General features: G+C 43.6%; 3 protein-coding genes and 5 non-coding genes across 8 annotated transcripts, besides 4 other annotated features; 7 read left to right on the forward strand and 1 right to left on the reverse strand.

Moving 5' to 3' along the window:
- Positions 1-8092: part of a repeat region (first copy of long repeat R) that runs on past the window's edge.
- ccmB (cytochrome c-type biogenesis protein CcmB) lies at positions 255-875 on the forward strand. Its single transcript has one exon. The coding sequence runs from the start codon at positions 255-257 to the stop codon at positions 873-875; it is 621 nt and encodes a 206-aa protein (YP_009642414.1).
- rpl10 (ribosomal protein L10) lies at positions 1187-1678 on the reverse strand. The gene has a single exon. The coding sequence runs from the start codon at positions 1676-1678 to the stop codon at positions 1187-1189; it is 492 nt and encodes a 163-aa protein (YP_009642415.1).
- Positions 1695-1813: a dispersed repeat (second copy of repeat X-08).
- trnS-GCT lies at positions 7715-7806 on the forward strand. Its single transcript has one exon. It is a non-coding gene; the product is annotated as a tRNA-Ser (tRNA).
- Positions 8093-8110: 18 nt separating the features above from the next.
- nad9 (NADH dehydrogenase subunit 9) lies at positions 8111-8683 on the forward strand. The gene has a single exon. The coding sequence runs from the start codon at positions 8111-8113 to the stop codon at positions 8681-8683; it is 573 nt and encodes a 190-aa protein (YP_009642416.1).
- A 766-nt stretch (positions 8684-9449) lies between these two features.
- Positions 9450-9524, forward strand: trnP-TGG. The gene has a single exon. It is a non-coding gene; the product is annotated as a tRNA-Pro (tRNA).
- Positions 9525-9674: 150 nt separating this feature from the next.
- Positions 9675-9748, forward strand: trnW-CCA. Its single transcript has one exon. It is a non-coding gene; the product is annotated as a tRNA-Trp (tRNA).
- A 3060-nt stretch (positions 9749-12808) lies between these two features.
- trnM-CAT lies at positions 12809-12882 on the forward strand. The gene has a single exon. It is a non-coding gene; the product is annotated as a tRNA-Met (tRNA).
- Positions 12883-13073: 191 nt separating this feature from the next.
- Positions 13074-13161: a dispersed repeat (second copy of repeat X-11).
- Positions 13113-13177: a dispersed repeat (first copy of repeat X-13).
- Positions 13178-16970: 3793 nt separating this feature from the next.
- On the forward strand, positions 16971-17044 carry trnM-CAT. The gene has a single exon. It is a non-coding gene; the product is annotated as a tRNA-Met (tRNA).
- Positions 17045-25385: the final 8341 nt, after the last annotated feature.

Below are 25385 nucleotides of genomic sequence, written 5' to 3' on the forward strand. Positions count from 1 at the left end.
TCTCCTCTTCTCTTAGCGTGCACAGTTTGCTTACGCCTTAGGCACATCTATCTTTCTTAGTTTCACGCTGGCCTAATGAATTGAATATGAATAAAAGTCAGTCTTTTAGTAAGCGTATATAAGCAGCTGTTTAGTGTATAAGCAATTCTTTAGTGGTCGCACCGGTACGATGGAGGTTGGTTGAAGATGATGTTACGCGGCGTTCAGAACCAGTCTTGAAGTGAATGAATTAGAAAGAACGAAGAAGTAAGGAAATGAGACGACTCTTTCTTGAACTATATTATAAACAGACCTTCCCCTCCACACCAATCACGAGTTTTTCTCCATTCCTCTCATATATCGTCGTAACGCCCTTAATGCTAGGTTTTGAAAAAGACTTTTCATGTCATTCCCATTTAGGTCCGATTCGGATCCCTCCGTTGTTTCCTTTTCCTTCCGCACCTTTTCCTCGAAATGAGAAAGAAGATGGTACACTTGAATTGTATTATTTAAGTGCTTATTGCTTGCCAAAAATCCTACTTCTACAATTGGTAGGTCACCGGGTTATTCAAATAAGTCGTGTTTTCCGTGGTTTTCCCATGTTACAACTTCCGTACCAATTCGGTCGATCCGGAATGGATCGGTTAAACATTCCATTAGGGAGCCTGGTCTTGACTTTTCTGTGTGGTATTCATTCTCGTTCGGCTCTTGGAATCACATCCAGCAGTGGTGGGAACAGCTCGCAAAATCCAACCACTTCACCTACTTCATTGCCCCCAACCCTTTCTCGTACCTCTATTGAAACAGAATGGTTTCATGTTCTTTCATCGATTGGTTATTCCTTTCCGTTCGTATCTCTTTCTCCAATTTCGGTCTCGATTAGTTCACAAGATTGAATGGCCAATTCTCCTCCGGACCCTCGATTCGATTGTTTTCCAAGAATGTTGAGCCGGGTATGTAAGCCATGTATCTGGGAGGAACTTAAAAGAAGGGCTTTCGGTTTTTTTCACCCCGTTTTGTGGTCTTGCAGCTATTTAAATAAATAAGAATATAAAATTATATATATATATAATAAGACTTTTTTAGAAGAAAGATTCTATATATGTCCAATCCCCAGTGGTGGTGGGACCAACCAAGATGTATGTCGTCCAACCCAACCTCAGACTCTTTCTTCCCGACCTATTTGACTCTCTGGCCGCAGTTATAGTTATTTAGGTGGTATCCCGCCGAGATTGAAGAGATCGAATTCCTCCGGGGAACACACGAAACAAAGATATGAACTGGGTAAATAGAAATGGAAAAGAGATGTTTCCAATTCATCAAAATGAGAAGCTTTTTCTACATCCATATGATCTACTAAAGTAGATCGGTATTGCCCATATAATAAAAGCAGATCTTGGTCCATGGAATCCCAAGAAGGTAAGAACTCCAACCTGTCCGATGCTTCTTCGGCCAAATACGATATACAAGTGGGACCTGCACTATGCGCAAGCTGTGCGAAAAACCGCTTCTTTTTTCCGGTTCTGAAACAACTTGGGCGAAATAGGGTTCTACCGGGAAACCATGGATTTTTTAGTTTTCGCCATTGGTTACTGGTTGAGCCACTGGAATGGAATGAGATAAGAATCTCTGGAGATCTTTCCTCTCCACTTACTCGTAACAGGCTTTCCCTCTGTAGAAGACTTCTTCCGAATGGCATAATTGGGAGATTGATTCCTCGATCTTCAAAGAAAACTGACTCCTCCTACTCCTTCTTCTCCTTTAGGATAGGATCGTCGTTGGTCCTTCTTTCACTAATGATCTAATGATCTCACCATTTTCTAGTAGTTCTCGCGAACGCGCGAGGGACTATCCTTTCTATCGCTTGCCCTTTCTTTTCACTCTCAAGACAAGGCTCTCTCTCTTTTATAAAGCGAAGCAAAGCGCATGGCGCTGAAAGCTCAATAAACACAGACGAACACGATGCAGGGCATAGCATAAATGAAACCGCTGATCATTTCATAAAACATATATGCTTGACCTTTCTCGATGCTTTTTTTGGGTGACTCACCAACCGACCCAGCAGTGATCGATGACAGAATGGTACGAACAAATCAAAGTCATTGGATTTGGTAGTTCTCCATGGACTTCTCTCTTTAGCCCTTTGTATATGTTCATAAATGGGTGTGCACCTCCAGATGGGCGGGGGCCGGCCTCCCACTCTCTTATCTTATGCAGCATTTATTAGCGGTTGGGTGGATCGTGCAATAAGCCTCTCTCGACCCTCCGTTTCTCATACGTCTTTATGAAAGCCTCTCGCCTTTCGAGATCCGGTCCATCATCAACTCAGTCAGATCTTCTTGTTTGCCCGCTTTGATTAGGCTTCCTTTAACGGATTTGATCGGCATTTCGTGCCTGCAGTCCTGCTGAATTCGACCTTTTATCAGGGTAGCGTAGTAAGGTTAGAGGCGCAACTAGAAGAGTTGGCCCTATTTCTCTTTTTTGATCAATTCGATTGCAGTCTCCGAAGTCCTTCTTGATCGATGGTCCCCATTAGCATTAGTGCTAATTAGCAGCCGCTTTTTTTGGAAGGCGAGATACTTATGTGTGACCGCGGATTCCACGGTAGCAGTAGTTCTAGCTCTACATTAGGAGCAGGGGGGCTCTATCTAAAGGAGGTACGGACCCCTCCCATAGTACGGTACGATGCAGCTGAAAAACTTAATAGGCTACCGCGGCTCGCTTCGCTTTTGTTGCGGAGCTCACTGCTTTTGGAGTAGTGCTTGCAGCTTGCTGCTTTCTGTTCAAGCGGAGCTCGCTGTCTACTCCACGAGTCGCCACAGCTTCGCCTACGCCACTTGTATATAGACAACAATAGCGCCCAAGATTTCCCCTTCGCGTAGTTCATTGAACCTTCCAACTTCACTCCGTGGCCTGTGCTAAAGAAGCGTGTCTTAACTAATTCCTTTGAACTCATTTCACCTATTCTACCTCTCGATATCTCCTCACCTTGCACCTTTTCTTTCTTTTCCTCATCCCATGATCCTTTCCCATGTCGTGGAAGTGAGCTCCTTCGTCGCTCCTTCATTCTTCATAACGACTATAACCAAGCTGCCAACCAATAAAGCAAGCACCTTCATGGACTGAGACCGTGGAAGCTCCGTTAGCACCTTAAGGCTGTCTTTATCCTGAGAACCCTCGGGAATATTCAGAGACTCGGCTAATGCTTCTAGGCCCACATTCGGAGACAGACCAAGCACCTCTCTTACCCACTCACTATCTAATAAACCGGACTGGCTTATTATCTGAATGAGATCGGAAAGAGAGGAGGTAGCCCAAATCTTCCAATAGGCGCATACGAAAGGTTCTGAAAGAATTGAAAAAGCTCTGAAAAATAAACAACCCGACCTGAGGAACTACCAACAACGGAAGAACTAGCAACAGCGGGAGAAACCGTTTCTAACCTCAGCTTCACCCCCTTCCTCGGGATTCTTTCTTTGATGATATGCCCTAAGCCCCTTTCAGAAGACCGAAGTCATTGGTGCTTTGCATAAGGGGTAAGAGCGCCATAAAGACTATTGGTACCTATCATAGACTTGACTCATTTTATGGGCTTGAATTCCTTTCCCCGAGTTAGAGGGGTTTTCTGAAGGTCTTCCTCAAGGGCCACTTGGTTCTCAAAAAGACTGTTACCCCCGGCCAGAGTAGAAGTAGGCAAACGGATGTTTCTGGGGGGAACTACGGGAGACGGAGACAGGTGGTTAGGCGAGATTCTAACTTCTGGCTCATCGCAATTCCATTTCTTAAAGTGCAAGTCCAGTTTTCTCTTTTTATGAAAGTGAAAGTCAGGTTAGCCCCTTCTTTCAATTCCAAAGATGCTCTCAAATTGCTGTTCAAGATTATTTTACCCTAAGGCTTCTCGCGGTCAGGCAAGCGTGGCAGAGCGTAGCATGTATCCAGCCATCCGAACTACTTACTGAAGGGCAAGCACCAACGAATTACTCACTTCATTCACAGCGCGGGGGAGAGACAGAGAGGGGTCAGTAATAACTCACAGCCGGGGTAAAAAGGTCCTACTTCCTTACTCACTCAAGTCATTGCTTTGACCGAACCATAGGCCGAAAAGAAAAGATTTTTTAGATACTTGTTACAGGCCTGACCAAGAGCGCAAAAGAGCTTTATTTAGAATTAGAGTAAGGGCACGCCATTTGCAATGCCTTTTCTTGCTTTCGACAGGACCCCCTTCCGACAGGAGAAAAAAGATTACGCCAATGCCAATTGCCAATGATATAGAGTTTCTAGCGATTACGACTATAAAGGGCAGGAGATGAATTAAAGAATCGTACTGCAACTGCTGAAGAGAGATCAGAGCTAGTACTAGAGGAAGCGATAGCGGACAAAAGAGCTCAGAGAGCAGTGCAGCTAAGCGGGAAGATCTGTGATCTATTTGAAAGAGCATATCGCAAAGACCGGTATATTGCACATACTGATTGATTGATTGTATAGATTGAGTCTCAATTAGAGAGTTATGATATATCTATAGTACCCCCGCCGATGAGACTTTCCAGCTCGAGGCTAGAAGCTACCAACACTTTAATACAAACAAAAACAGAAATCGGAATTCGTGGGGCCCGAGGCCTTACAGAAAAAGATCGATGAACGATTAAGCGAGACTTTGCCTTAGAGACCAATGAAATGAGACCAAGAAGCTTTATTACACAAAAGTTCTTTGAAGACCTTTTGCTTCTGCTTCCCTGCTTACTATTGCTATCACCTCAACTGCTTTGACCTGCTCACTTAGAGTGAAGATCAATAATGGGCGGAAAGGAGTTCACACAAGACCACAGAGCGAGAGAGAGAGCCTTCGCTTACCTGTTTAACCGTGCCCTCCTATCACACCTATCTCCCTTTTCCTTCAGTCACATCCAGTCTCAGTTCTGCTTCCAACTACCGAGCTTGGACGTATAGCAAGATTGAATAAGAGATATGGCATACGGGAATAGTATATGAAATCACAAAGGCTGGAAAGAGACTGGAGAGGAGCGTGGAAAATACTTAATAAAGCACCTTAGCAATTACTAGTAATGCCCCTATCGACCTCAGTCTTGTTTTTTGCTAGCTTTAGTCTAGAACTAGACTATCTCATTAAACGTCGAATATCCCTATGATGCTAGCCAGTGAAAAAGGAAGGAGTCTACTTCTTTGCTGGCTTGACTCCAGAACTAGTAGAGGAAGGAAGCGATGATCGGTCTATCCCATTAAGCGTAATCCCGCTAGCCAATGAAAGGACTACTCTTCTTGGACTGTGAGCGACGACACCAGATCAGAGCTAAGTGAGAGACGATAAATGCGATTAAACTGCTTTATAACTGCTCGATTTATAAGTCTTGCCTAAGTCCTAGACTTGAATGAAGCAGCCTGGCTGAAAGTCGTATTTGCTTTTGCTTTTCTTGTTCTCTTTTCTTAGTTAGGCCCAAGAAAGTACAAGATATAGCTTGACTAATATACTAAGATGATAGCTAGAGACTAGAGATGAGAGTGCAGGATCTAGATTTGTAACAAATATTCGACTTTGCTTATGCAAATTGTTATGTACCAAAACCAAAGAATATCGTCGATGGGATACAAAAAAAGAGGATCCTACTTCGCTCATGCACCGTCTTTTCACCCTCCTACCGCTGGTAAAGCTAGCAGTCTAATAAAATTTCTGCATGTTAAGACAGCACACTAGTACATTTTCATTGACCACTGAGACCAACCCCCAAGCCCGGTCTTTGAACTAATAAAGATGGCATAGTAGAAAACTTCAGACTGACTATCATCGCGCTTGAAGTCCACCCAAGAGAGTTCCCCGGCTTCTCGTGATGAGCGCAGCGCAGCAAACGGTGTTTGCGCCAGAGGAGGGTGGTGAGAACCGTTGAGCCATTGGCTTGCTGAGCTTTTCTGATTTGGGTTTCTCACCCACATCACCGAGAGGAGGGCTTTTTTCGTTATAGAAAAGAAAGGTCAATGAAAGGATTCAGTAATGACGCCATGCATCACCATTGAGTGCTGTGCTGAAGAGAAAAAAACCGAAAAAAGTTCCCCACATTGGGAGAGAAAAGAGAAGACTGCGGTCAATGATCAATTGTGCACATCCTTTTTGGATGGTCGGCTTAGAGTGAAAGCATACGAACATAGACTTTGTGACTGACTTCGCCGTATAAGCATATCTTCACTGAAAGTCATTAGGGCTGCTTTTGCCCATGCCATGAATGAGAGTGAGTCCAGTCCATCTTCCTTCCCTGGATATGCTGTGTCCTCTACATTCGCTTCGTCCTCCGCCTCTACTGCGCAAAGATTTTGATCCCCCGTTTAGTGAGTCGTGAAAGCACCTACCTTATGTTTAGACGTATTGGTTTCAGTGAAAAGCCAAATAGAGAGTTTTGCGTGTGCCTGCTTTAGTAAGAGTAAGGAAAAAGCTTGAAAAGCGTACTTGCTTTAACAACGGAAAGAGGTTCCTTCAGCGGTTCAGCTTTAGGTCTCGGTTCAGGTGCTTTTCATGATTGTGGTGTTTGATTGGGCACGGGCGTTCCTGTCCTTACTTAGAGGTCAAGTTGCCACCTGTCTATCGAAGGGGGATTTCCCAGCCTATCTCGGTATATGTTACCGAAAGAAGGAAGAAGAATCTAATGATTTCCCTAATTCTGTGAGAAAGAAAAACCAGTTTGTTAGAGCTGGGGCAGAGAAGCAATCAACAGAATGGGTCCCTGTTGTTCACAAGTGAAGGCACTGAACGGATCAAGATCTCGTAAATTCATTGTCTTTCTTGATTCAAATCAGAAAGAACTTCTTTCGCTATTGAAGCCATGCCTGAGCTGTCAGCTTATTAGCATCCCTCTTCTGCGTTAGGAATTGTCCGAAAAGGTTCGATTGAATCCCATGCTTTCATGGTCCCTATCTCTGCCCCGGCACTGGCCGACACGTAGGTCTATTCCGCGCTTTCCTAGGTGCGCATCTCCATCTACTAAAAGTAGGGGTGGTTGCCATAGATAGATTGGGTCATTCGTAACCAGAGCAATAACCGATGCTACAGCATAAACTAAAGCTATACGTGGCGGCCCCTAAAGGCGTAACTGACAGGTTCTGTTTTATCTGCCCATCCGAGTCATCCCGTACTCCAAAAAAGCAGAGGTGAGGTCCGGAGAGTGGGACGGATCTACCTGGCCAAGGTGCCAATGTCAAGTGGTTATCCGAAGTGTTGGAATATGCTCTACCTACGGTACCTAACTAGTCTTTCTTTTCGGTAAGTAAGAATACATTGACCGATGGAGGAGAACCCCCGAAGTAAACATAAATGAAGGGGCATACCCCACCCCAGGCAACCAAACAAAGAACTCAAGACACTCCCCGAGCTCTAAAATAAAGAAACTAACCTATGGAAAAAATTATTGAAATTAGATTACGATTACAAAGGCTAAAAATAATCCAAGTTTCTACGTAATCAAAAAGAGCCTAAGGATTAACCGAAACTAAGCACATACTAAGCCCAATAAGACACATTGGCCTAGATATACATGAGGCCAACTGAAAAACAGGTATACACATCAAATAAACTAGGATGAAACATAGGATTCGGTGGATGATTCGGCATCCTTTATTAATTGCGTATATAACGGTAGCCCTTCCTAAATAGTTTTTGAGTAGGCTAGGAAAGAAAGAAGAAATGATAGAGCGAAATGGGTTGGTTGCCCAAAGGGCTATCTGATCTGATCATGGGGGGATAGCACAAGGGCTTAAGGCATTGGTTTGCTAAATCGACATACAAGAAGATTGCATCATGCATGGGTTCGAATCCCATTTCTTCCAGTCTTTTCCTACTGAACACTTTCCTGCTCAAGATAGGGTACTAGAAAGGGATCATACGAAGGCTATGTTCTTTTTTTAGATCTAGCCTGAATGACTCCTAAACTAAAGGTTTTCATTATATCTAAAGTGTGCAGTGAGGGATCTTTATATTATAGGTAGCCAGTCTTTACTTCACTCGACCCAAGCAATGCCCAAAGAGTCCCATGCCTTTCTTGGTCGGACCAAGCCAACTGGCGATTTCCGACAAGTCTTTCCTAATTTTTAGAGCAAGAAGCGGAACTACAGGAAAGCTTTCTTTATCTTTATGGATAACCAATTCATTTTCAAATATAGTTGGGAGACTTTACCCAAGAAATGGGTAAAAAAAATGGAAAGATCGGAACATGGGAATAGCTCTGATACCAATACGGACTGCCCATTTCAATTGTTGTGCTTTCTTAAATTGCATACCTATACAAGGGTTCAAGTTTCGATCGATATTTGCGGAGTTGATCATCCCTCTCGAAAACGAAGATTTGAAGTGGTCTATAATTTACTGAGTACTCGGTATAACTCACGCATTCGTGTACAAACCAGTGCAGACGAAGTAACACGAATATCCCCGGTAGTCAGTCCATTTCCATCAGCCGGCCGGTGGGAGCGAGAAGTTTGGGATATGTTTGGTGTTTCTTCCATCAATCATCCAGATCTACGCCGTATATCAACAGATTATGGTTTCGAGGGTCATCCATTACGAAAAGACCTTCCTCTGAGTGGATATGTGGAAGTACGCTATGATGATCCAGAGAAACGTGTGGTTTCTGAACCCATTGAGATGACCCAAGAATTTCGCTATTTCGATTCTGCTAGTCCTTGGGAACAGCGTAGCGACGGATAATTCAGAATCAGAATAGGTCCAGGGGACAAATCAATAGGAAATGTAATTTGCTTCGTAAGAAGAAGAATTCACTTCTATGAAAGACTTTCACGGGAATTGTCTTGATCGTCGGGTATCATTTTAAAATAAATAGGAATAAGTGTTATCGCCTGCAATTCTTCCCAGTATGGAATGAGTAAAGAATCAAGCTACAAGTCTCGATCTATACGAAAGGCACTGGTTTTTTTCTTTCTTTCGGTTTCATTGATAGCAGAATATCCTGACTCTATAAGGGCGCTAGCGCTTTACTAATAGAATAGAAAAGGGGCCTTAAAAAGTAAGAGGCTGCGCTGCTACTCTAGGCTCGCTTCTTCCCGCCCCTTATTGAAAACGAAACTAACGAGCAATCAAACAAACTAAAGCGCTAACGTTATATTACTTAGTAAAGCAACCTTTCGCGCTAGGCGCTCACTTTTTTTTTCTGGGTGGAAGCTGGCGGCGGGGCTTGCTTAACCGGATACACGGAATTGGGATCTCTGTCACATGCAAATCTTTCTATCGGGAAAGCCTTGCTTATTCAATTCATTCAAAGGGCTGATTATTTAGAACCCTGCTCATAAGATAAGTAAGAAAGCGTTGGTGGGATCGGCGGGATGATGATGAGTATCTAAATCAATAAAGACAAAAAAGAAGAAATGGCAAGAGAAATTGAATATCGATGGAGGTGCATTGCCGATGTGGAAAACAGGGCAGGGATTCTCTACAATGACACTGTAGACCAATTGAAAGGGATGTAGCGCAGCTTGGTAGCGCCTTTTTTTTTTGGTAAAAAATATCACGGGTTCCAATCCTGTCATCCCTACCTATTCTTCTCCTCTGGGCAGTCACGAGGGATCCATTGAGATCGATTCGGACATACATAATTTTCATTTTCTGAGACTATATGCATGTTTAGTATTGGGGGTACAAAAAGAAGCCTTTTCTTTTTAGTCGTATCTACTGTGATAAGAAAGCGTTCTTAGTTCAGTTCGGTAGAACGTGGGTCTCCAAAACCTGATGTCGTAGGTTCAAATCCTACAGAGCGTGATTCTGTTCTTGTTAGGTCTAATTAGAATTCAAGAACTTCACTCATTTGAACAGCAACCTTAATTGAACCTCCCGCGGATCAAAAAAAGGAGGAAGTCAATAAAAAAGAGATGTTAATGAATCAAAGGTCCAACTGATCGCCGCGTCTGTCTTGTAAATATGCAGTTACGAATAATCCAGCCAAAAAGTAATAGGAATTAGACCTAACACGATTCAAAATAGAAAAACTTCAATCATTTCTATTTATTTGAAAGGGGAAAAAATATAGGGTTCCAAACCTAAATAAACATCCGAATCGCCCATGAACCTCAATGACCAAGAATTGGCAATTGACGCGGGAAGGAACTCTAGAATACCTGGAATCTCACAGAAAGATTTCTTTTTTAAAATTGTTCATTCAATGAATTTCTAATAAGTCTTCCTCAGACCAATAAAGAGAGCTGGGGTTATAGTTGAAGCCACCAAAATAGAAATAAGTAGTTCTATTATAATAGGCATGAAGGAGCTAAATGAGATACATTTTTATATAGTTATAATAACTAGAACTCTTTTAAAAAACTTACCTAAGTTTCCAGATACGAGGATAATAAAAAATACCAATTGACAGTTTGTTTTTGATTCATCAGTTATTAATATAAGGCACTAACAAAGATAGAGTGACAGAGGTATAAAAAAAAAACATCATCTGTTACATCTACTCATCCCACGATTACGAATCAACAGACCCCATTACCGAGATATGGCAACTCTTTTTTTTTTTTAAGTCATAGTAATAATAACTGTGTCGTCTAACTTCATTCACAAAGAAATGGTGTAAGCGGAAGGGAAGGCGTGAATCCTCGATCCTAGCTAGTTTGATCTGTCGAAATAAGGTTCCCGGTTGGCTTTGTATGAAGAAGCCTCTCTTTCTAGCCCTAAGTGAGCCATAGATTGTGAGTGAGCTCTCGGGGAGTAGAGATCGAGCGTAGAATACCAGTGGAAAAATTCTTTCTTTATTTCAATTTTTGAAAGGAAAAAGCGGAAGAGACGCTTCTCGCAAGCAGCAACCATCCATAGCGAGAGAGATCCCTTGTCTTTGTCGCCTACCTATGTCTAGAATAGCACGATAGAGGCCCTAATCTATAGCAAGAGTCTAACCGCCTGCATTGATGGACTGAAGCAGGAATGAGAATAACCTAGTCTCCTTATGATTCTGAAGTGAAGCAATGGAAGAGAGGAAACAAGCATAACTGGGAACCATCTACAGCTTGAACACTCCTTCTTGCCTTTAAATCTCGACCTACGCTTGGAATAGTGGCTTTCTTGTAGTAAATGAATCCGAACATATAGGTAGCAACTATCTCGAAATGGATAAGTAAGCTCCCCCATTTTTGAATGAGTATGGGTGAAAGGCCCGCTTTCACCTACGACTTTATCATCAGAGGTTTAAAGAGGTAGTGATTCTAGGACTAGAGGGAAGTTCAAGTCGACCAATGTGATAGGCGAAGAACTAACTTCTCTGGTGTCCGTCAAAGGATTCGGAGGTAGGGGATGACCTGTAATTAATCTGGCTGTTCGGGTTAAAGGGAAGGGCCTCGCCGAAATCATCGGCTTTCTGCCCAACGCCACGGCCGTGGCCCTCTTATTTAAGAAGATTCCCGGATGTATAAGGCCAGCATAGGCTGAGTCTAATTCACCATCCCGGGATTTAGTTCTGACCATAAAATGCAACTCTCATGCTTGGATGGAAGGAGCATTCAATACTATCGAGGTTGGACGGAGGCGCCTCTTATCGGTCGGGAGTGAGTTGTGAATTCTGGTGATAAGGCTTGTGATGTTCGATCTAAGATATTCGGAATAAACGGATAGAATTGTTGGCTTTCTCAATAGCTTTATCGGCCGGAAAAGCAGCTCCTAATTCCTATCTCAGTAGCTTCATCTTCTTCGGGAGCTGAGAATGCTTCTGCTGCCGAACCGGGAGGGACAAAGAGGCTTACATGCCTTATTTAAAAAATGGAAAACACGTCTTTCTGGGTGGGGGTATTAAATCCTTAACTTCCCTAATTTTAATTTAGTGAGAAAGCGCGTATACTTTAAGGAAGGCGGCGTATTTCACCCCTCATCCGGAGTAGTTTAGTTAGTTGTCAATAGCTTGTGATTCGGAGTTGTCGACCCGTCATTTCCAGTCAAGTAAAGGAGCATCTCCCTCTTCATCGCGGTCGCTCAATACGTTGTATCGATAGAGTGACATTTGCCTTACCCCCCCTCTACCCGAGGGATCAATAAGCAACCGGGTGACGGGCGAACCACATCTGTTCCAATTCCAGAGGCTTTCTCCGATCGAAGTCGGATCAAATGCAAATATTCGATTCCAGAGGAATCGGTTTGGGGGGAACCTCGGGGATTGGGTGTTCGAAGATTTCGATGCCTTCTATTCCGGTCAATGAACCGATATTGTGAGGGAGCAGCTAACCAATCTCATTTATCAGAGAAGTCCATCGGTTTAGAGATTAGTTCATGCTCTTTCATCCCCTCGTTCAAGGAGTCGGAGATGGCTTGGCAGCAAGCGTAGTGGCAGGCAGGCGATAGGATGTTACAGGATAGGCTTACTAAAGCTCGTGTAAACAAGATTTATAGGAGAGAGGGTGAGTTCTCCATCTATCTTAGGAAGGTCTTCTGTCTTTTTTAAATTCTATATATCTCTTTTTGATGTTCGAGATCGCCTCCGTGTGGTTCATCCTAAGTAGCTAATCGAATATGCTTTTGTCTCTTGGAATCGTATCACCCATGGCGAGGGTCTCGTATAATAGAATAAGAGAACGGTTGCTTTTAGGAGTGCTCTTTCTCGATTTCGGAAAGGAAAAGCTTGGTTGCAGGAAACAAAGTCTAACTATAAATTTATTAATTAAGAAAAGAAATAAAGAAAAGCCGCGTTGAAAGTCTTGCTTATTTTCTCCTCCATCTAAGTAAGAGAAGGGAAGGTTGAAGCTTATAGGTAGTATAAAAGCGCTAATAAGGGAAATCATGCTACTTAAACTATATGCTTAACACATGCAAGTTTAACTTTTCTAATAAAAAAGAAGCGGGGTAGAGGAATTGGTCAACTCATCAGGCTCATGACCTGAAGAGTGTAGGTTCGAATCCTGCCACCTTTCTTGTGAATCATCCTGAAACCACAGTAAGAGATGATGGAAATAACAAAACATAAATTTTGAAATGAGACGACTCTTTCTTGAACTATATGAATTGTTTCATTATTCGTTATTTCTGGGTCTTTTCATTATTATCATAGAGCAAAAGCTCTATAAATGTTGTTATCGATTTAAAAATTTTCTAGTGTTCTATTTAGACTTACATCACGATATCTTTTTCTTCCTCATTCTTATTTTGGTTTTCGTCTCACGGATCTTGGTTCGCGCTTTATGGCATTTCCACTATAATAAGTGTAGGGATTCATGGGTACCTAAGATTGAGAAAACTTTTTCCATTTCTACGTGTATTGTTTGTTTCTATATGTATTTCACAGGGGTCGTGCAAATAGCGCAATGCGCTGACAATCCAGATCTGGAATTGCGCTTAGGCCCACCAGGAACGCCCCTAGAAAGGGGGGAGTCTCTTCCTAATCTAAATGAACTGCCAAAAATAGTGTATGAACAACGGATTCAAATTCCAAACAATAAATTTATCAACGTTGAACTTCAGGACAACGAAATGGCTTCTCTAATAAATCGACTTCCTAAGGCAGAACTTCAAGACGTAATTAGGGCAGACTCCATTCTAAAGCCACTAAAGGAGTTCAACGCAGAGCAACAAGCCCAATTAAGGGATATAGCTATTCGACACTTTGAATTCAAAAATGAAATCATCGCCAAAATGAAATCCCTTTATCCCAACGATGAATGGGAATTGACAAAAGTCATTCGAGATAAATTCTTTCAAGGACGACAAAAAGATCGGGAGTCTTCCTTGGAAGATCTCCAAAGGATGCTTTCCGCTTTAAACGAACAAGGAAAATCCGCAAGTTGTTCCAAAAGACTCCGATATAATATTTCCTATTGGAATTGGAAAGAATGATAATTACTATTTTCTATACAAGTCTATTCTACTTTGTACTTGGTCATGCAAGAGATCCCCCCCGAAAACATAAAAAAGTAGATTCGCTACCTCTGAACGGAAGGGCCCCCGTTATGTAGTTTTTTTCGCTGAATAAATGAGAGAGAGTGGGAGGGCGGGTCTCTTCTCATTGGGCCCGCTTGGGTTATGGTTGGGGCACGCCCCACTGAGGTTTTCTTAAGAAATCATATCAGAATGCGCTCATCCATCGGAGAGAGGAACAGCCCTAGCTGAGCTTTAACTCCTCGATTCAAGAAGAGTTCAAGGGTAGGAGGAGAATAAGAGGTTAGCAACGTACGAACGTTTTCCAAGCGAGCCATGGGAGTCTAGGTTTTGCGAACTAGCCCGGACCGGAAAAGAAGCAAGCCTGTATAAAGGGTTAAGTCCAATCATTCTCCTCAATTTAAATCGGGCATAACCGTGGGGGATAGGACATAACTCCCGTTGTTTAAGGGTAAAAGGTTCATGAATAAGGTAGTTAAGAAAAAAGTGGGGTTGGGAAGGGAAGAGCGAAAGGCTTAGAGCTTTTTTTCAAGCAGCCTACTCTGTGTTTGGGTTAACTATTGATTCAATAATAGCGACAAGAGCTTTTTCTTTCCTTTCAAAGAGGCATTCGATGCCATCATCATTGACTTATGCCTCCTCAACCTATCTGGAGTAGGTCTTTGCCGAGAAGTCATATATTATTTACGGGATAGAAAGTCCGTATAAGAAGATCGCCCGGGAGGGGGTTTTGCCACTAAATGCTAAATCGGATACTGTCTCCGAAGATAAATAACTAGGCTTTTTCGATTCACCAGTCGCGGAAGCTGAATTAAGAAGATAGGCCGCTGAAGGGTCTGTCTCCCGATCGGATGCTGTCCTTCTCAAGCTCAAGATACCCGATTTGGTGTTCGTAGATAGCACCTGACAGAGTTTAGTCAATTATCACGGATGAAAAAGTTAGCGAGCACAGGAAAGAGAGAACAGCTAGTCAAATTACAACCTTCTTCAACTGCTGAGTCAACCCTAAAAGTGGATCTGGCATCAAGCCTATCCCTTTAACCTTTTTCCGGGATCAAGTACTACTTATAGAAATAGAAAGCACCAAAGGTAAGGCGGGTTAAGTTAGGGCATCAGTTGCTTCAACTAAAGAATCAGTCAAAACGAACCCTGAAACTAAATCCGCAACAGAGCGAGTAGCCAGGTGTGAATGTTATGGATCTAGCTCTTCACGAGCAGCAGAGCTAGACAAGCAAGCAACAAGGCTTCAGCCGGGTGTTTATCCTGATGAAATAGAATATATGTATATACAGGCTCGCTACTACTACTCGAACTACCCGAGACAGAACCAGACTTGCGTAGGAAAGAAAACAAAGTAAGTCCTCTCCTTAGCTCTTAGGCTAGCTCGAGGGGAACTGCTGGCAAAGAATCCATGCTGGGAACAATCTCTCTCCGCTTGAATGTTCTCGCTTCCCTTGCCTTAACCCGGCATTAAAAGGCTCGTCACTTAGACTCTTCATCTTAGCTTGTAGCTGTTCGATTGTCCTCTGATTCTGCTCGGATCTTGTCCTGTGATGAAAAGGAACTGAGCTTCTGACAATGCCGATAGGAAATGAGATGATTACTAGTTGGAACTTCTATCCCGATTTGGCCTTTGGTCCGCTTTGTTGGGGTTTTGAGGGGTTTCTCCTTAGCGACCTATCAATATTAGCTTGGTACTTTCGCACGATCGGTACAAGCATCCGGTAGAGTTCTAGAGGAAAACCTATCCGAAAAAGTAAAGTGCAGTTGATTTCGCTTTTTCCTTCTTGTTTGGCAGGAGCAACTCCCCGCATAGAGGTTTGTTATGGGCATCGAGTGTGAAAAGTGTTGGATGGGACCGATAGCATGAGAGCATGATCCCCAAGCTTCTGATACGAATGAATAAGAGACTGAAGCATAATTTAATTACCAATTAGACTAGTAGTAGAAGACTGAAGCTACTGAGCTAGCGAGTTAGCGCAACAACTTACTGTCTTGTTTTCTTCGCTGCTTATTTTTTTTTTTTTACAAAAGATTAAACGAAAGCGGTTGCTAATGCTTGTAGCTTGCTTCTGTCCTTAGTCAATTTTGGACTGAAGCTGTTCTGACTGCCGTATCTTTTTTGAACCGAATACCTTCCTCTGTCATCTCTGGTCTGTCTCTTTTTGAGAGAAGATTTTATACCACGCCTGACTATGAAGAGCTTCGAGTCTATCGGGAGAGGATGTGGTGGTAACCCCCTCTCGTCTAGAGCCGGGCGTCCAGCCGTGTAGGAAGACTCACCCTAGCCACTATAGCGACCCCACCCCCAACTCTAGCTGAGAAGCACCCTCCATCCACTTCCCCTTTTCCGTGTGCCCAAAAGCCCGCCCGGTTTATGAGCCCATTTCCGATTCCCTTACCCAATCTCATGAGAAGCAAGCCCAGCAGGCCCTACCTTAAAATGTCCCCAGACAGCCAGCCCTCACCAGGCTGCTAGCATTGCTAAATGCTCCGCCACGAAGCAAGCTCTCCCGAATACGACAGATGCGGAAGTGGGGAAGCCGGAAGTGGCTAAAGAAGTCGGAGGAAGAAAGTAGTTGGACAACTGTATACACGAGGGTACATTAGTCTTCTGGGAATTGGCAACATTGACAGAAAGGGGAAAGGGTAGGAATACACTTTTTTAGGTGTAGCTATACTAAAGTAGTTGGCCTAACCTTCGGTTCCCGTAACCAAGTTTTTCTTTATCATTCCTTATGTACTTTTTCTTACTTCATCCATACTTTTTTACTTTTTCTGAAGTGTGGGGCAAACGGCGCCCTCTACTTCTACTTCTAACTAAAGGCGAAGAGCCGGCATTGCAAGCAAATAGAGAGCCTCCGCCCGTTTGATCGGTTGCGAGCCGGAAAGCGTACCGGCAGTTTGAGTCGCGAAAGGGCCGCTTGCTTCACTTCATTTTTCTAGATATTATTCTATATAATAATATATTCAATTCTATATCTATCTATAAACAAAAAATAGATATAGAATCTTTTTCTTTTTCCAATTGTTAATTCCTGGGGAGAGGAAGAAGCAGATAGAGCAAAGGCCTCCTCTTTCCGTTCGCTCTTCCCGAAGTGAGCGAATTGCATGTAGAGATCCGTAGGGGCTTATAGTTTAATTGGTTGAAACGTACCGCTCATAACGGTGATATTGTAGGTTCGAGCCCTACTAAGCCTACCTTTTCACCTCCGGTGGCTTCTCTTCACCTCAGTCAAAGTACCCACCAGCCTGCAGATCTCAATCTAGCGACGGCATCTGTAACCACACTGCTGCCGCTGCCCTTCGGGCACGCCTCCTAAGCTTATCACTAACCTACGCTCTTGCAGCATGCCCCCTTCGGGCAATACGGTGTAATACGCGATGCAGCCGAGCCATCGCTCTTCGATCGCTATATTCTTGCGATAGCGAGATTTAGCAGTAGCGAGGGGAAGGCGTGGTTCATACTCTAAGAGAGAGTAGATGCGAAGGTTCGGATCGAAGATCTTCGCGAGACAGCCCCCGGGCACCATAGCATGTCGGGAATAAGGGGGGACTTACTTCACGTAACCACTCCCTTGGGTGTTGCATAAGGACTTCCCGGATTTTGTCAAAGCGGCCTGGAGAGGGGAACAAGGTTGGAATGAAGCTGTTGATGGATTCAGAGACCGTGTGACTAGATGGAATAAGGAAGTGTTTGGAAATATGAAATAGAAGAAGGAAATTTTGTACCGAAGATTGGATGGCATTAACCGAAAGCTTGCAGCTGGCGCTTACTACCCTGAAATTGACAGACTGAGAAATGATCTCTGGCTTTAATTGGAGGGATTGCTGGCTCAGGAAGAAGTAATGTGGGTTTATAATTCTCGTTGCAATTGGTATAAACATGGAGATCGTAATACCCGGTATTTCCACTCTTTAGCTAGTGCAAGACGGAAGAGAAATAGGATAAAGCTTGATAATGGGGAATGGTCATATGATGCCAAGGAAATCATGGAGATGGGTACAAAGTGATTCGAGACTCTTTACACGGATGAAAGCGATCGGGATGTGAACTTCTCTTTTGGATGCACCTATCCCTCTATTGATCAGCACTTGTTAGTTGGCGTTGGGAGGGGAAATCAAGCAAGCTCTTTTCTCAAAGCCCCGATTGAATCCTTTTTTTCAAAGCCAGTGGAACCATGGTGAAATCCGTCTTTCTTGATCCTAGTGTTGTAAGACAGGTAAATGCCACGCAAATTGTTCTTATTCCTAAGGCTCCGACCATCAGAGATTTTCCATCAGTCTTTGCAACGTCATCTATAAGGCAAAATCATTACTAACAGGTTGAAGAGCATTATGCCCCTCGTTATAGCTCCGAATCAATGCAGCTTTGTTAGGGAGTACAGATAATATTCTTTTTGCGCAGGAGATCATTCACTCCATGAAAACATCTAAAGGGAAGAGAGGGTACATGGCCATGAAGATTTATTGAGAAAAAGCTTATGATCGCACCAAATGGAGTTTGATCTTCCATTGCTTGAAGGAGTTGCAGCTCCCTGAACACATACAATCTGTCATTCGTGAATGTATTTCCTCCCCGCGGATGAATCTCTTGTGGAATGGTCTTAGAGCTAATGATTTTGTTCCTTCACGTGGTGTCAGACAAGGGGACCCGTTATCACCATACCTCTTTGTACTGGCTGTTGAGCGGTTGGGTCATCTGATACAAAGTGAGGTTGATCTGGGTAGTTGGCTACCTTTTAGGCTGCATAAAAAAGGTACGGCCATATCCCATCTGTTTTTTGCTGATGACTTCATCTTATTTGCTGAAGCAGACATGGAACAAGCGGGTACTGTGAAAGCTATACTAGATGACTTTTGTGAAGCGTCGGGGGGCCTCCAAATCCAGGATTTTATTCTCACGGAATGTGCACCAAAAGGAGATCAGCGATTTTCTTTAGTTCCAACAAGGGATGCAAGCAAAGCAAGGAAATAAGTCCCTCGCCCGAGAGGCTACTTTGTCTTGCCGATAGCCTAGAAAGAAGAGGCATCACGAATTAAGAGCTTCCGACTAGAGGAAACACTTGTACTAGCAGAAGATACATTCGCTTTGTTCGCTATGATTGGATTTTTGATCTGGTGGTACATGGCGCCAGAACCATTACTACTGGCACCACGCGCGCTTAGCGCACCAGACCTTCCAACGGTTCCTTCAGTAGGGGAATAAAGTTGTCTTATCCCCCTTTTTCATTTTAAAGAAAGCATTGAAGAGGAGGTTTAAAAAAAAAACGACTAGTAAGAGCAGGAAAGAAAACTCAATTGAGAGATGGGATTCATACCCAGGCAAAGGGAAAGCTAAAGCAAAAGGGCCAAGAAAACCCCTGCTGCAAGACCGGATCGGATGCCACAACCGGATTAGAAGCAGTTGAGTAGAAGAGACTAAGAATAAAACTTTGCTAGCTTTCGTTTTTTTGACACTTTTTATTAGAAAGAGTCCAGAGATCGGAAGGAACCTCACATAGGCAACTCCGATAGGCTCAGCAGATACGGTGGGATTGAAAGAAGAAAACGGCAATTCCTATCATCAAGAAACTAGGGCTTCGGCTCCATCAATGAATTAGTTTCCCCTATAATTGCTATTCTTAAAACCCTCAAAGAGCATTCTTCAAGCGGGGTACGCCTCAGGGCGAGACTAATCCTTCTTACTAAAGCATAAAGAGCCGCTCATTCAAATGTGAAGGGATCGGTGTAGAACTCAACCTCGAGCCTCGTGCGTATAAAATAACTAAGCAACTACTTTTAAGAATTAGCTGCGGATGCAGGTGCGTATGAATACTGAAAGAGTAAGGAAGTTATACGGGAAAAGACTCCTTGGTATGAAAGCTGGTAATTAATTTCACTCTGTATCGAGATGGTATACCCAACCGGATCTTCTTTCTCTGGTTTCAAACCCCCAACCGGTAACCAAAAGAAGCAAGCTTCGGTAGTGGTAGTAGCTTCAAAGGAATTGGTAGTAGGTCTTGAATAGGAAAGCTTTCATAATGTATGAACTAAACCCATGTTGAAGAGCTTGAATTCTTCAGTAAAGGAATCATAACTTGTTGACGCAGACCCAGATATAGGCTTTTCTTCGCCCGTGCATATGGCAGTTTCAGTCTCGTCCTGGCAATAGAGGGCGTGCCATAACAGGAAGGGCTATGGGGTTTGGAGTTTAAGCAGGAACTGGCCCAACCAAGCTTTGCACCTTTTGTTGGGGACAAGTAATCCCTTTGCTTTGTAGTTCTAGTTGCGGATTCCCGGATAGCTATAGTTTCACTAGCAAGTTTCGTAAGCCAGAAGAAGGCCAGTGGGCAGGAGGAAGGTCGGTCTGTCTGACCTGTTGATGCATCACTCTTTATACTACGATATTATTGTATTAAACCTACTTTCTCGGAATATCTTTTTTCACCCAGCCCAGCGTGTCGACGTCATCGGATGCCAACAAAAAAAAGTGTAACTATCAAGCGCTAAACCGGATCTAGACTATCATGGAAACAAGGAGAGGGCACATTCTTATCTGGCCTGGCTGGGATCGTTCACCATAAAGGTAAGGGTCCTCGGGCAAGGCAGCTCACTCATCAACAACAAGTTCTGGATCGGATGATGCCCCTTTTTATATGGCTTTTTTTTCTGCTTCTTCTTTCTCTTCAAGTTCTATCGATGCCCAACTCATAGGGAAGCATGACAAGGGCTTATTCTCGACTATTTCCAATATCAACAAGGTAAGGCGAGGAGGCTCTTTAACTAGACCCCGGGGCTACGCCCGTTTCTGCTTTAGTAGTTGTCTCTATTTCTCTGGTACGGTTGTTTCTGTAGTTGCAACAATCCCCTCTTTCTTATAGGATCCATTATCCGGGATATTGACTTTCTAGATAAGGGGAACTAGCTCACTAGCCAATAGGAGTCTAGGGCGGAGTCGCTAAACCTTCTTTCTTCTTTTTCCGGTGAGTCGGAGACAAAGCACCTAGATAGGGGCCCGTAACGGCACACTTACTCTATGGCAAGAGAGAGAACATAAAGGGCATCAAGGGGGTCATCGGATCGGATGGCAAAAGCGCATATAGAATTGATTGATCTTTCTTCCTAGCCTAGTTCAATGATTCCATTATATAAGGGAACTTCTTTCCCATGCCCATGCCCGGCTGCTCGTTCAGTCATTCATTCCATTCTGTCTTAATTGCTTTCTAAAGGCGGTAATCACATAGCAAGGTTGCCAGGTCGTCTCTCACTAACAGAATTTCCTGAGGCTGAGTCTCCGCCCATTGAGGAGTCTCTTTTTTATTCTGTTTCGACAGCTTTTTCTGTTTTCGTTTTTGGTGTCCCACCTATAAAGATCGATTTTCTAGTTGATGGATATTGACCACTAGTGGCACACTCGATAGATTCCTCATCTATACCTTTTGATGGGAAAAGAAGGTCTCGAGCTCCAGTTGAATCCGGAAAATAAGGTTAGGGAGTCGCACTAAAGGCGGAGGAAGAAGCCCCTAACGCGGTCAAGTCTTGCGCGGCACTATTGGATACGCCAGTTGAAGATGCCCCATCAATAGCAAGAAGAGAAAGAGCATACTCGTCTGTCTAGAAAGCAACCCTGCCCGCGTCGAAGACAAGTCTGGCATCGGATGTCTATAGTGCTTGAACAAGTCTGTCATCGGTGGGAAAAGAGTGAGCTCAATCTGTCTCTGGTGGCGCTCATGTTGGCAAATCCATATTGTAAAGCCGAGAGGTAAAGAGCTCCAGTGCATTTGAAACTGGTGATGTAGCTGCTGAAGCTTTCTTTGTGGCAGTCGTAGCAGTATAGTAGATAAGAAATCTCCTTCTTAGATATATGAACCGAATGCCGGGGCAGTCTGGACTAGATTGATTAGAAGTCAAGTAATCGGAACTTGAACAAGGAAGGGGACATGGAATGCCTTCTTTATCGCTCTCGCCTCTGAACCCAGCGTCCAAGTCCACACATTCATCGGATGGGGCTCACTCATCAACAACTAGGCCTCCGTCACGTTCTGTTTCTGAATCAGGTTAGGATACGGCTCTAGAAGCTTCTGCTTTCTTGTCTCATGAGAGGCCGTATAAAATGCTTCCGTGAATGGAGCAGCAGAAATAGCTACTAGATCGGGAAGTGCCTTAACTACGAAATTATCTCTTTCTGTCACGTAGGGAAAAGATGCTGAGGCTCCTTATGCTTTCCTTTCAAGTCGAATGTCAGAATCAGGTAAGGTAGCTTATGTCATAGGAACAACAGGTGGGGACCTAGCCCCCGGCGACTTAGGGGATAATACCTAGTATATCTATTATCAGGGATAGTGAACATGATAGAGAGTGAGTGCCAAAAGGCATTTTATGAAACTATTCTTTAGTCGCAAGGTTCTTGAACTCAGGCTTAGGCTTAATTTTATCCCGGAACTCTATCTGTTTAGAGAAAGAAAACCTAGTCTGTTCTTCTCCAGCGGAGAATGCCTTATTTGATTGCTTTTATATCCCTACTAGTTTCCCTCTGCTATATGAATCAATATAGGAGAAGTTGAACAAGCAAGGTAGGGAATGACTGGCACTACCGATCAAGTCTTTCAAGCTAGATTCCCTATTATAGTAAGTTCTTCTCCCGCGGGAATGGCTCTAGCATTGAAAGCTCAAGAGCTAATTCGTTAGAGACGTGGCAGACGCAGAAGTAGTCGGAATTGGTGCTGTGGAAGTCTTTGGGGCAGGCGTATCCGTAGGGGCCACTATATAGTAGGCAAGAAGTAGGCACAGGATAGCTCCTATTGATTGAATCAATCGTACGAGTGCTTGTGTTCAGGTAAGGCCCAAGTCCTTATGCTTAAACTTCAAGTGATGCCCGGGAGTCAAGCAGTTATGGGAAAAGCGGATTCCATATCTTTATTACTAGTTTTGTCTGGCAGTGGAAGTATAGTCATCCGCAACAAGAGAGAGACACAGCGCGGTCGAGTGCCCAACTCTTTCATTCTTCGCGGTTGAGTCATCAGTGATCGTAAGAGAAGTGGCCTAGTTTATCGGATATCGGATTCCGTGCCTTTACCACTTAGCTTTGAAGTTGAATGCCAAATAAATAGGATAAGGCCTGGGCCAAGACGCCTTAAGTCATCGGGTGAAGCACCTGCAGATAGGGCACCTCTTTCTCCTTTTCTTTGCCGGGAAGTAAGTAAAGATAGATTCCCTTAACTATGGTTCACCTTAAGCTTTCAAGCTCAACCTAGTTGTTCGGATATAAGACTTTCAGTCAAGAAGCAATCCCTCTACCTCTTCTACTATGTGAACGAAGACTGTGTCAAGTGAAGTTTCAACTAGGAATTCGTTAGCTCACCTCAGCCAAATCATCGGAACTCTCACAATAAGGTACGGAAGTTTCTTCGGCAGTAGCCGCAGTTTATCCAATATAAAATGTCGTTGTAGCTGTAGTCGCAGTAGGGGAAAGTTAATCATACCTAGTTCAGTCTCCAGGTTCAATAGATGCCATGCCTCTTTATTCCTAGTTAAAGCGGGAAAACAAGGTCTATCACTCCAAGTGAGCTTGCCCTGGCATCTCTGTCAAGTGAATTCAAAACAATTAGAAAAAAAGTCCGTCTGAGAATGTAGTAAGAAGGTATCTATACCAGGCATCTCCGCGAAAGTCTAATTATCAAGTAGTTCAAACAAGAGAGGCAAGCGCCTTATATATAGGGCACTAGCGCTTCGCCCACCACACCACACTTCCTCGATCTCGCCATAAGATCTGTCTTTGATGCCCCCGAATCAATAGGCCCCACCGCCGCTCGAGGATAAAAAGAATAACATGAATAGACAGTGGACGTCTTTGCGTGCTTTGCTTAATCTGGTTTGGTTGAGAAGTAAGGTAGGACAGAGCCGCCGTTTGAGCCCTAAACTATAGAGGTCGTTTCAGTGGGTGTCCAGTGAATAGAAAAATACCTTTACCAGGAACAGACCACCTTTTCTTTTAGACGATTGAGAAGTGAAGTTGAAGTCTCGAAGAAATCCGGGGAAGAAGTTTAAGAAGGTTCGGGAGCTACCCCAGTAGTAATAGGAGTTGTCGCAGAAAGTCTTTCTCTTTCTTCTTTATCTCAAGTCAGTCTGTAGAGGGATGGTACAGAGATAAAGACTTCTTTCACTCTATCTTCTATTTATCCTATATCTGCAGAAGCTGTTTTAGGATTAGTTGCGGGATAGCTATATAAAGAAAACCCGGGTAGCCGCAGCTTGAAAGTCTAATATGAAACTAGCATTTCGACAAGAGAGAAAACCCTAACCCGGTGAGTAAGAGAATAAATCCCCTTCCTTCTTTATCAGATTATGCGAACCCTGACTTTAGAGAAAGAACCTATTCGAAGGTAGTTGCAGTTTGCCCGGGAGTAGTTGCCGGAAAGGTGTCACCTTGTTTAAAATAGATCCGGATTTAATAAGTGTTCTTATTATAGCATATTCGAATTCATTATTCTCTGTCTCAGTCTTAGAACAACCCGGGATAATAGCCCCGAGGTAGCAGCTTGCCGATGGCATTGAGATAGATCGGTGGTTGGCTTACTGCTTGTTTATGCTTACTCCCACAGCAGCTGCCCCTTCTATCCCGTACTAAGAGACTTCTCCCACAAAAGATCGATCGAAGGCCCAGGAAAGTGAGTGCCGCGAATTCCGTTGCCAGTCAAGATCAAGAGTTGTCTGCTCCGGGTAGGGCTCGCTCCGGGAAAGGAAAGCTTTGGGCGGAGAGTTCTTCGCATTGAGTGAGGGTAGCTTCAGAGACTCATTCATTTTCATTTAGAGACTCAATGGAAGCTGTTTATTGTTCTAAGGAATGGGAATGAATTCTCTTCCTTTAGGAATAGAGTAGGCAGTATAAGTGGTTTTCTCTTCTAGTCGATCTCTATAAACAAAAAGGCATGGGCAATAACCCGCATCATATGCTGTAGACCAGTGGGCACCCCTCAGCCCTCGGATTTGGCAAATGCAGCCAGAGCCGCCTTAGCCTTACTGGCACCTCCGAGAAGTCTACCGCATGTTCATGATGTTCATGCGCAAGCAAGTGTCAGCGGCTCATTCTGAATAAATAAAAGAAAAAGAATCGACTTAGGGTATGGGTTCTGAAGAGGGCTTCTCCTTTCGCAGTTTGGTCTTCTTCCGATCCGAGGAGCTCAGGGCTCTAAGCTAAGTACTTGCGCTTCGTACCAATATATATTCTCGTTACAAAAAATGAAATGATGAAGGGGCGGGTTGGCCTTACCTATATTTGATAATATAAATGGGAATGCGGCCAGTCCAAGATCCAAGATTGGATATACAGTAAAGATCTTTTGGCAGAAATCAAAGACAAGGGTCTGAAATCTGAAAGAGAGGAGAAGGAATTTGAACAAAAGGGCGACTTCCTGATTCATTCCACATTTCACATTCCCCTGGGGTACCCCCTTTGCTACTCGTACTCGTAGATTGAAAAAATTCTGTCAGCTTCGCAGTCGGGCGCTTTCCCACTTCCTTTTTAGCTTTGTGCTTCATTACTAGTCCTAAGGCATCTTAA

This window comes from Lactuca saligna, mitochondrion (genome assembly GCF_052625555.1).
Source record: "Lactuca saligna strain CGN5271 mitochondrion, complete genome".
Taxonomy (NCBI): domain Eukaryota; kingdom Viridiplantae; phylum Streptophyta; class Magnoliopsida; order Asterales; family Asteraceae; genus Lactuca; species Lactuca saligna.